General features: G+C 38.6%; 1 protein-coding gene across 1 annotated transcript in view; it reads left to right on the top strand.

Moving 5' to 3' along the window:
* The window catches only part of LOC134909378 (maltase-glucoamylase-like), a 395,541-nt gene that overhangs the window by 320,560 nt on the left and 62,179 nt on the right, over positions 1-12,802 (top strand). The window contains exons 74-77 of the mRNA XM_063916182.1: positions 5,991-6,087; positions 7,186-7,298; positions 7,375-7,500; positions 12,523-12,651. Coding sequence (XP_063772252.1) covers positions 5,991-6,087; positions 7,186-7,298; positions 7,375-7,500; positions 12,523-12,651 — 465 coding nt within the window. The remainder of the gene's footprint in view (positions 1-5,990; positions 6,088-7,185; positions 7,299-7,374; positions 7,501-12,522; positions 12,652-12,802) is intronic.

Genomic DNA, 12,802 nt, shown 5'->3' with positions numbered 1-12,802 from the left:
ATTTAAATGCTATAATGGTTGTATAATTGCTGTTATTTGCAGAACACATGGTGGGTTCCAGAACAATTATAATCAAGATAAAATATATTTTTTTCCTGCATAACTGTTCCCCAGTGGTGATTTCTTATAGTGATATTTGGAGTGATATTTGGAGAATATAATTTTAGCGATATCAGGAATAATGGATGTTAAAGATAACCAAGATTAGACCCTTATTTCATATTTGGCTGCCTAGGACTTCCCCTCTCAATGAATATGAATCAATCCCATTTATTGTTATATGTATATTGCTACAGGAGTAGCTCAATGGTAGATAATGAATAGTAGAAGCATGAAAAAAAATTTGAGCAGAATTATGTATTGGCATGGCAAGAATAACATATGCAGCAGGTGTAAGCCAGTAGAGAACCATAATATATGTGCCAGGTTGGATAAAGCCTTTAAGAAATTATATAGATGTAAATAAAAAAAAGTATTCTTTAAGATTAAACCAATTTAAACATCCATTGTCTTCCCCTTCAAAATTTGAAATGGGATTTTTTTTTTGCTGCAAAACAAATATAGTTATCAGTTACTAATATAAATAGACTGCAGCTGCCTCACTTATAATTTATATACTATCAATTGGAGGAATCAAGATGCATTCAGCCATTCAGAAGTGTCTTCAGATCATCATCATCATCATCATCATCATCATCATCCTCATCAGTTCATATTATACACTTATGGTTGCGGACCCACAATATATAGTCCCTCATATTGGCATATATGCATTTGTATTGTAATCCACCTCTTACTTCCCCCATTGCATCTCTCGAGGTGAGTTTTAAGTGCAATATGTGATCATATCATCATACAGATGGAAGAGTAAGAATTGTATGTGAGCATGTGCTGTATGAAAATATGTATTTTGTACCAAAAAAAATGCACATGAACAACTTTATATGAGAGACTAGAGAATATATATACAGCGCTAATAACTGGATATGGAATAAAACATGACTTAATTTACATATAAAAAAATTGTTGCAACAAAATACACATTTAATATCAAGTTAAAATGATAGGGCAAGCACAGCAGATTGATTTTAACTTGATATTAAATGTGTATTTTGTCTCAACAATTTTTTTATATGTAAATTAAATCATGTTTTATTCCATATCCATTTATTAGTGCTGTATATATATTCTATAGTCTTTCACTTCTCAGGGACTAACTATCCCTTTAGTCAGCAGCTTAAATGTTAAGCATCTCATTTCATTGGCACCGGGCTAATTACCTTGGTAGTTTTCTTCTCTTAATACTTTATATGAGACTCACAATGTAAAGGCGCACATATACAATAACAAAGACTTGGAAGATTACTAAATGTTATTTATCGGGAACTTTAAAGCACAATAACATTGTCTTAAAACAATATATATCTAGTGCTCACTGAGGCTGCTAGATCCTTTTTTGGCACCTGATATTCCCTTCTCTACCAATCTCTGTAATCACACTTTCTGTTTAGGGACAAGTAGCCCTCCTGTCTACTACTGTCCTCTGTCTCATTCAGCATGCAGGACATCCAACAGCCTCACATCTTCTTGGTTCTTCACAGCTCCTTATACTTATCGCCACATTGTGCTCTCTTCCCAGCCAATGGGCTACCTAAACTTAATACTACAGTATACTGAGATGAGTATGATCACAGAACATTATAATCATATTGGGATGGCTCCCTGTGTATGGCTGTTTGTGACATTGCATGCAGAACCAGACTCATACTTTTCCTTATAAGTTCTCTCATCAAGGGGAGATAATAACTCTTTTGTATTGCATACTACTAGAAGAAACAATGCTACCAGAAGCTTGGCTAAAAAAGTTTCCTCACAAATGCAAGTGTAATAATTTGTAATATGTATTTGACTTTAACTAAAAATAAATTGACCAGGTTGATGCTGTCTAGAACAAAAGCAGCTAATTCAATTGGAGGGTGCTAATACAAATAGATAAACACAAAAAAAGAGGATGAACAGCGCTACAATTGTGCAATGAATAAATTATTAATTAACCCAACCATCAGGTGATCTATTAGCAATACAAATATAAAAAATTATTAAGAAAAATAAAGTTTAAATTGCATATGTGTGAAATATTAATAAATATGCCTTTGTTGAAATTATTCAGCTTTTATTGCAATATATAAAACTCTAAAAGCTGCATAATCTCATGTTGTCGTGGCAAGTGCCTACAATTTCTTCAGTACAATATAAGATATATACATATGCTTCTGAAGAAGTTGTGGACACTAATCACAATGAAACTCGTTAAGTGGACACACCATTTGGACTCTCTGGACACTGGACCTTTACTTCTATCCATGGCTATTGAATCTGCCAGCAATTTTCTACATTTGCTGTCCATTTACAGCCACTGCAAGAACTTGCTAGTTTTCAGAGATGGATTTCCAAACTCTCCACCAAGCTGGTAGTATTGTTTCCTTTGCTAATATTCCAGATAATATCACTTGGAAAGTACTGACTACTGTTTGGACTATTATATACTCCAAATACTTTTGGTTCTAAATCTGCGAGATGTCCACATATTATTATCACTAAGATTATGCATCTTTTAAAGTTTTATATATTATTGTAATAAATTATGATTCATTTTAACCAAGTCATATTTATTATTACTATTATTATTATTATTATTTCATATATATGGCGTTTCCTATGAAGAATGTGCTGTTGCACCGAAACAGCTGTTGGAGCTGCCGTCTGAAATGATGATCAGTATTATACTGTTAAATCTACTGCCATCATGCTGCACATTGCACTTTAATCTGGATTAAATTATGCATTGAATACTTGCTATTACATGGTTGTGTGCTGGTTTATATGTGGAATGTCTATGTATACTGCATTATTATTTCATACATACAGTATGCATTTTGAAACTTTATTTTTCTAAATTGTTTAATAAAATTTTATTGCTAATAGATCACCTGGTGGTTGGGTTTATAAATCATTTATTCATTGCATAATGGAGGTCATTCCGAGTTGATCGCTTGCTGCCGTTTTTCACAGCGCAGCGAACAGGTTACTACTGCACGTGTATGCACCGCAATGTGCACGTGCTTCGTACGGGTACAAAGTGGTTCATTGCTGGGCAATGGATTTAAAGAAGAATCCATTCGCACAGCCTATCGCAAGGAGATAGACAGGAAGAGGGCGTTTATGGTAGTCAACTGACCGTTTTCAGGGAGTGTTTAGAAAAATGCCGGCGTGTCCAGGTGTTTACTGGGTGGGTGTCTGACATCAATTCCGGGACCAAAAAGACTGAAGTGATCGCAAGGGCTGAGTAAGTCCAGAGCTACTCAGAAACGGCAAAAAACTTTATCGTCCTGCTCGGCTGCACACGCGTTTGCACACTTGCAAAGCGAAAACACACTCCCCCGTGGGCGGTGATTATGCGTTTGCACGGCTGCTAAAAATAGCTAGCAAGAGATCAACTCAGAATGACCCCCAATATTAGAGCTGTTCATCCCCCGTCTTTTTTGTATTTAACTTTATTTTTTCTTTCATTCTTTTTTCGAATTAAAATATTTTGACATTCATGGGCATTGCACATCCTGGCATTACAGCCCACATTCCCTGTGTGCAAATTGTTTTATAGACATACTAATTTCTATAATTCTCTACCTTTTACTATTTACATTTTGTAAAGAACTTGATTGATTGAGATTTACTTTGAGCTGTGTCTTAGGGATGAGTTCACATGCACTGCAAAGCACACATAACTTTTAGCTATAAATAAATTGTCAAATGTGTTAAAAGTGAGAAATGCAATTTAAGTCCAGGTCTTTTCAGAAGTCAGAAGGGCATTTCCTTTGTGATATAATACCGAGCAGACATCCCAGTTGACAGCAATGGAGATGTCATTGGAAGACATTATTCCTGATGTTTCTGTGATTGCAGAATATGCCATGTGCTGAAATTTCATGTCATTACCTGTACAACATTTTTAGACATGTAGCCTTCCTTGAAAGCCAGTATGAAATTTTCTCATAAACCGATGTCACTTTATGGTCAGAGTAAACACATAACAGTATCCATCAACACATGGCTGAGTAATGGAAGGATATTTCCTTTCTAAACCTAGTATTTCTAATTTTCCTTATTTAGAGCAATCCTGTGTCTATCATAGTTTAAGTTTTCCTGTTTACAATTTTTATTTCTCAATGTTTTTATTTTACAGTTCTAATTGGTAGTATAAACACATTTCACACACATAAAAATGTGCTAGGTTATGAGATAAAATATTTAACAAAAAAAAGTTACAGCAATGATGGTATTAAATTACAGATTTGTGTAACTAGTAAAACTGTGGGGCCCAGTCTATTCCTTATCAGTTCCCTTAGTTGATTATGGGCAGGCCACATCGGGACCCCTATTAATGAATGTGCCCCTTATACCCTTTTCACATGTACACCACATACCTGGGGTTTTGCTGGGGCTGGCAGCTCAACATAGATCTTGGCTATATGTAAACAAACCCAACTCGGGTGAGGTGACTTGGATCCATTGTCCTGCTTGGTACCAGGTGGTTTTCCAGAAGCAGCTCAGGTTGTCTGTTGTGTGAATATATGCGACCCAGGTTTTTAGACTTGAGTTTTTCACAAAAGTGTTTGATTGGCTGTTTTATGTGCCTGCAGATGACATCAACTGCAGACACCAGACCAGATGACAGGGGAGCACATGCAGCAAATGCCTAAGTGAGGAGATGCAGCAGGACACCCAGTGTGGCACCTGCAGCACCAGTCATTGGTGCTGATGCAGAAGGAGATAAAATGGGCCAGTAGCTGCACCAGTGGGACAGCTGCGGCAACAGTAGGCAGATGCAGAAGGAGACACAGTGGGCTAGCATTAGCACCAGCAACCAAAAAGTGGCCCCTTTAAATGAAACATTGAATTCCAGGGCAGACCCAGGTTCTGTGTGAACGCATTTGATCTGGGAGTTTCCCGTCCAAGGTGTAGTGTGAAAGGTTGTCTCAGGCTGAGACCTAGGATAAAGCCGGGTTGATAGACCCATGTTAGAGCAGGATTTTTGCCTGGGCATACATGTGTAAAAGAGGTATTACTTAATATAAGCAGAAGCTAGTGTTACCACATGTTTAACAGATCTGTTAAACTTGATGAATAGGTCCCTATGTCTTACTTACTACATGTTTTAAAAAAGGGACAATGATAAAATGCCAGAATAAAACATAGCATTTTTTTTTTAAACCTACAATCCAACATGTACTATATCATTTTAATAATAGCTCTTCTCTTCCATAATCTGGGCACTTATGAATTTAAAATAAAATGTCATATAGCTTCCAACAATTGGCAGTATATACAAAGTATTTTACAATGGAATGCATACTAAATATAATTTTTGTAAGATGCTTTGTGTACAATATGGATAATCATGTACAAACTTAAAGATTTGGCTTTATATATGTAGATAAATGTAGGCCTATTCTGCCTGCTAAAGTTACCAGGGGATCCACAGTGAGCTGCAGCCTAATGCTGCAACCTAATGTATCCAACCCACTGGTGATAATGTTTTGATTTAAAAAACACTGGTTAATATAGTAATAATCATTTCACATATCTTATTCATATGTGTTTGGCATGTACTTAGAGGCATTTAAAAAGATGTTCTTTCTGAATCTGTAACAATTCTTCCTCTAGCCAAACACATATGTAAATTGCATTTGGCAGCGTAAGTGGGTATGTTTGTAGTTATTAATATTTTTTATTTTGAAAAAAAGTCACAGTAGGTTTCCTGGATGGTCCTTTACACCACTGTCTGACAATGGATAGACAAGGGGAACAAGATTTTATTTGGTTCATTTCTCATGTTAATGATATTAGGATGTTCTGCAGACTTACACATGTGGCGGTTTAGCATATTGTACATTTAATGTTGATTGATCATTTGATGCATCCCTTTACAGTACAAAGAAAATGCATATGGATTGCACCCCTTTTACATGGGACTTGAAGATGATGGCAATGCTCATGGAGTATTCCTGCTTAACAGCAATGCTATGGGTAAGTTCAGTATCACTTACAGATACACCTGCTAATATAATTAGTTACAATATATGGTAGTACTGTAGCATGTTTTTGTTTCAATGTATCAAATGTTATCCTTATTCCAAAGGTCCTGAACATCTATTGGTCAGGAGTCATTTTGGATCATTGTCAGTTATTTCTGTGATATATTCAGAGCTTTACCAATAATGTGATGTTGTTAAATTACTGTCTGTGACAAATAAAAAATTACAAGGGACTAAATGAAAGACTAAATTGTATTTGTAGTTGCTAATATTTTGTGACAGAAAACATTGAGTTTGCTAAGAGAGTATAATACATCCTACTTTTGAGTTTACCGTGGAATCTGTGGGCTTCACTAGACAGTGAGTGTGGTTTGTTAGAAAGGGGGCAACATTGAGTAGATTTGCGCAGTGTGAGGAATGTGGCGTGATAGTAACGGTAAACCTACAGTATGCGTATGCTTTTATTATGGGCTTGCAAAGCACAAATTGTCATATTTTACCATAAGCAGTAGTACATCCTAGTCAGCATGTCCGCCTTTGTGTTATTAATTGAGAACTACAGCACTAGTGAGCTTGTTTACACACAGTATGCAGCAATGTGTGGCTAAAGTGTATCTGCTACCTCAGTCACTGTTAAACCATTTGCTGAAAGCATTTCTACATAATATATATTCAGCATCCTTAAAAGACCTTTTACAAATGCAGACAGACTAGTTTCCACATATTTTAAGCAAAAGCCCATTCTTTATTAAGGGGCCGATGGGGCCGTCTAGTATTCAGCAAACTCTGAAAAGTGAAAGTTTTCGGGGTCTGCCTGCATGACCAACATCTTGAAATGGTGCTGGTTTCTGGAGCCCTGCTCCTTCGTATAGGAAGGAGCTCCATGGTTGCGAAGAGAGATCCAAGTAGATCATGAAAACACCCATCTTCATGAACATTGGCATTGTGTGTGAGTCAGGCTTAAAATTTGTGCTTTCACTGCATGTAGGCATAGGTACTCTTTAATGCTCAACTGCTGACAATCACAATATGGAAATATGATGTTTTTTTTCCTCACCAACTTTTTTCTGGATGTTCTTTTCCATTTCAGATGTAACACTGCAGCCAACCCCAGCTCTAACATATCGTACAATTGGTGGAATTTTAGACTTTTTTGTTGTACTTGGTCCAACACCAGAGAATGTTGTCCAGCAGTATACTAAAGTAAGATTGTTATTATTCACAATAGTGGCACCACTTGAACCCTATCATGTTCTAATTGGTTCTCTTTTCATATCAGCTTATAGGTCGCCCTGTTATGCCAGCTTATTGGTCCCTTGGATTCCAGTTATGTCGCTATGGCTACAAAAATGCAAGTGAGATTGAACAAGTGTATCATGATATGGTGGCAGCACAAATACCATATGTAAGTCATTATTCTGATTCATGGATAGAAAGGAATAACCAAATATATTAAAACAATAAAAAATAGACATACATAAAACTAATTAAAATGGTGGAAAAATCATGTGCATAGCCATTTCTAGCACCACACAAGCACATGCAGTGGCTCTTTTTGGCATGGCAATGTGGGTTGTAGGTAGTTCGCCTTCCAGAGTAGGATATTTATCAGACATTTGCATATCATATAATAAGGGTCAATCAAGAATGACCAAAGGTTTGGGTAAATATAAGTTGTACTTGGTTTTTCTGCAAATGCTTCAAATGTTTATAGTTTTTACTAAAAATTGTCTCATTAACATATTTTGATGAGAGGAGTTCAGAATATTAGACTATTATTTCATCTGTGGGACAGGACTATATTAATGAGATACAAGATGTACATATGGTGAGTTTAGTGGTACTTTTAATGATTTGCTTCATGCCCCACCCACTAATGCTTAATAAAATGTTGCTGTGCAAATTGGAGTCACAACTGTGTCTCCAGGAGCAAAGTAGTTGTTGCAGATGCTAACCAGGGGCAATCAAAGGTTTTGCTGACATGATTACAATGTCCCATACCTTTAGATGGCCCCCATATTGAAGGTATAGTGGAGCACATCACATTAACACCACCACCCCATACTACTTCAGCACACTAAAATAATGATTATTTTAAATGCTGTACATTTTCAACCACATACTGCAAGTAATATACCAATTAATTTCTATACAAATACACACACCACCACATGCTAATGCCATGCATTCCATCATTCTCACATACTGTGCTACTGTCATATATGTCAGTTGTATAAATACATAAAATAATCAAATGCTTAGACAACTAGATGTCTGTTTCAGTTTTTATCTTGGATAGACAGTAACTGCAGCCTCGATTTACTTATAAGTGGATGGATAAATGGAAGAAGTCTAAGGTGGCCCTAGTGATTAATAGCAGCAGCTACTCAACAGGGTGTGGAGGGGGGTTTCTGGGAACAGGAAAACCCCCTAAGTTTGCCCCTGCTATCCCTGTTTCTAAACCACAGACACTATTTAGTACACCTGCTGGGAAAAAGGATATCCTGTGTATTGCATACGTTTAGGAGCAAGTTGCTTTCTATATAAAAATGGGACTCCGACCACTCCTGTAATGAGGACATATGGCTATATTTATTGTTGTGACACAGGGCTAATACACTTGGATGGCATATGTGTAGACGTACCTGGTTATTATTTTGTGTCTACAGATGTGCCCTCATTCATCATTACTACAGTTGCACCAAACAGTCCTTCTCAGCGCCCCAGGTCTTTTTTTTCAGAAATTGCACCTTATTTGCTATGCAATGCGATTAGAATGCACCAGGAGACTGTGCAATTTGATATTCAACAATTGTATATAGAGATGTGTGCCGGGCCATTTTTACCTGATTTGGTTCTAATTCTTTGGCCGGCTTTGGATTTGGATTTAGATTTTTTCAAAAATGTACAAAAAAAGTTAAAATCACTTAATTTGGCACAGTTTTTTTGTCCCTACAGTATTATTAACCTCAATAACATTAATTTCCAGTAATTTCCACTCAATTTTGACGATCTTACAGCTCACAATATTGTTTTCTCTAATATTGGCCAAAGCCTAGCTGACTAATGTGCGGTATACAGTGTGGGTTGGATACAGTGAGGGTCAGATACAGTGTGGGTTGGATACAGTGCGGGATACAGGACAGGTTGGCTTCAGTGTTGGATACAGTGTGGGTTGGCTACAGTGCTGGTTGAATACTGTGTGGGTTGGATACAGTGCGGGATATATTACTGGTTTCATAGTGTGGGTTGGAAACAGTGCAGGTTGGATACAGTGTGGGTTGGAAACAGTGTAGGTTGGATACAGTGTAGGTTGGATACAGTGCGGGACACATTACTGGTTGGATACAGTTCAGGTTGGAAACAGTGCAGGTTGTATACAGTGTGGGTTGGATACAGTGTGGGTTGGAAACAGTGCAGGTTTGATACAGTGTGGGTTGGATACAGTGCAGGTAAGAAAAAGTGCAGGTTGTATACAGTGTGGGTTCAATACAGTGCGGGATACACTGTGGGTCGAATAGAGTTAGGGTTGGGTTGGATACAGTGCTGGATACATTGCTGGTTAAATATAATGGGGATACAGTGCAGTTGGATACAGTGTTGTTTGGATACAGTGCGGGTTGGATATAGTGCGAGATACAGTGTGGGTCAGAAAACAATTCAGGATACAGTGTAGGGTGGATACACCAATAGGGGACTTACTGTGACAGGAGATGCCAGTGTTGTCCTCAGTGTTGGAGTGTCAGAAGTGCAGGGGTACTGGTAGAGTCATAATTGTGTGTTGCCAGCAGTGTCCATACTGCTGGGGTGCTGGTGGTGTCGGCAGTGATGGTGGTGTCCTTAGTGCAGAGTTGCTGGTGGTGTTGGCAATTCTCGCTTTGTCGGCAGTGTGAGGGGGCCTGGGATATCCTTACTGCTGGGTTGTCGGCAATGCTTGCAGTGTCCTCAGTGTGGGGAAGCCGGCGGTGTCTGCACTGCTGGGGTGCTGGCAGTGTCGGCAATGATGAATGTGTCCTCAGTGTGGGGGTGCCGGCAGTGTCCTTGATGCGGAATTGCTGGTGGAGTGGTACTGCTGGCTGTGTAGGCAGTGTGGGGGTGTCAGGGGTGTCCTCATTGCCAGGGGTGCCGGCAGTGTCTGCAGTATCCTCAGTACGGGGTTGCTGGTGGTGTTAGTACTGCTGGGTGCTAGTAGTGTCGGCATTGCAGAAGTGTTGTTGTCCTCAGTGCAGTGGTGCCAACACTGTCAGCAATGCAATAGTGCCAGCGGTGTCCTCAGTGCTGGGGTATGTCAGCAGTGTAAGGATGCTGACTGAGTCAGCAGTGCGGGGGTTCGGTTGGTATCCTCAAAGGCAGGGATGTCAGCAGCGCGGGATTGCTGGTGGTATCATCAGTGTGGGAGTGCCGGCAGTGTGGGGGTGTTGGCAATGCCGGTGGTGTCATTGGAAATGCAGGCGGAGGTGTCGGCAGTGCGGACAGTGGTGTCAGAGTGGTGCGGGCCACCATATTTCCCCCTATTAAAGTCTATGGGGACATGCTAATTGGCTGAGAGCTGTGACAGACGGCTCTCTCAGCCAATCAGCGGTCAGCCTTATTGACTTTTGAAATCGGCACCCCAGGCAAACACGCTAGTCCCGACAGTGGGATCTCCAGGGTTCGGCTCAGGCAGGGCTCCAGGAAGACAGGGCTTATCCGAGCCCCGGGCTCGACTGCCCCAGATAGGGGAAGTTCTGGGTGATACGGATTTCTCAAAATCCGAATCGCTCATCTCTACTTGTATAACTGTGTGTGACTGAGTCTTTATGTGAAGCACAACAGAACTTGGCATAAAGAAAAACTAGGTCCACTGCATCATAGCACTTTGTATACAGATTCAGAGCCTCAGTCATACACAGATATAAGTGTCACATACAGTATCAAAGTAATCAGCACAGTTTTATGGTGCATTCAGATCACATCACATTGTGACTAAGATGCATTTTCATAAAAAAAGACACCCAACACTAGCAGAGTCCTATGGGACCTATGTGCTTCATGGTATATTGAGGCTAGATGTACAGTATGATGACACATCTGTATTGGCATGATTGGGACTATAATCTATGGACACATACAGTAGGCACTATATTATGTTTTTAGAAAAAAAGTAGGGGTGGAGAACGGGTCTAGTATACTGTATTTTGTGCATTTGAAAAAAACCCCAGCTCTGGTCTGTCCCATCTCTGTCATGTGGAGTGGGAGCAGAGTGCGCGGACAAAGTGTGTACTCCCCAAGCTACTGACTCCCAGTGCAGGGAAGGGATTGACGTGATAATGAGTTGTAAGGAGCAAAACAAGGCCTGGTCATTAGCCAGGGATTGGCTAAAAGATACTGCGTTGGTTAAGTGTGGGGGGGACAGATGCTTTAATCTGGCAAATGACAGATTTAATATGAAAGTTATATATTTATGGGCTAAGGATCATTTAATTGGCATTTGTGGGCGTGTTATTGCATATGGTAGAATATGCTGGTAATTTTATCATCGATTAAATCACTATTCTATTGCTATTCTGTTTTGTTACTAGTCTTTTATATTTCAGAATTGATAACCCTTAAGATTTACTGTAGCTGTTATTTCGGTCTTTTACAATAATTCTTAGTCTAGTGATATGTTTCACATAATGGACCTGATTCTGAATCGGGCACAAAACCTAATGACTAGTATACACACATGTATACATACACATTCTACTGAACCAGGGACTCGTGAAAATCATTAGAGTAGTGAATTCCACTCTGTACTAGGAGATTCTAGGTCAAAGTTTTACCGCTTCTGTAAGAAGGTTGCAATTTGGCTTTTGGTGGATTTTTCAGTAAAATAAGGGATTACAAACCCACATTAAAATCCTCACAGAAATGGTTGCAGCAACACAAAATTAAAGTTTTGCAATGGTCTACTCAGTGTCCCTTTTGAAAACCTGTGGTGTATATAAAACAGCCCACAAGTGTTGACCGAAGGATATCAAGGAACTGGAAATGTTCTACATGGAGGAGTAGTCCAAGATCGCTCAACAAGTGTTCTCCAACCTTGTTCAGTATAACAAAAAGTGTCTCCGTGATGTTATTCATGCCAGGGAAGACCACCAAATATTAATAATGGGGGTGGCAATATATGTGGAACCTATGTTTTTAAAAAAAAATCATGTTACAATAGAAAAGCACAATTGGAAAATAAAACCTTTGCAGCTTACTACATTATTTATGGCTAACATATCACTCATTGCATGTGTGGTTTATTTAATATATTTTTTTAGGTAATGTCCATGATGGGTGCCAAAACTTCTGGAGTCACTGTATGATGTAAAATAAGGTGTTTTTCCCCCATTAAATAAGCCTTGCCTCATGCAAATAATGTTTTACTGTGCACTAAGTGTGTATTTTTTTCTCTTAGGATGTACAGTATGCTGACATTGATTACATGGAGAGACAAATGGACTTCACTTTGGGCAAAGATTTTGCAAGACTTCCTGAAATATTTGATAGTATCAGATTAGATGGAATGCGAGTTATCATCATGCTGGTATGACGTTTGTGAATATTTGTAGATTAGTTTAGAATTGTAGTAATGTTATTTTAACAAAACTCCAACTTCAAATAACTGGTTACAGTATCTCCACACCAAAGTAATCTGGTTTAGAAATGAATTATAAATTAATCTCATATTTAGTTAT

This window comes from Pseudophryne corroboree, chromosome 4 (assembly GCF_028390025.1).
Source record: "Pseudophryne corroboree isolate aPseCor3 chromosome 4, aPseCor3.hap2, whole genome shotgun sequence".
NCBI classification, from domain to species: Eukaryota; Metazoa; Chordata; class Amphibia; order Anura; family Myobatrachidae; genus Pseudophryne; species Pseudophryne corroboree.
Note: the sequence above shows the minus strand (reverse complement) of the source record. Positions and strands in the feature narration are given on the sequence as shown.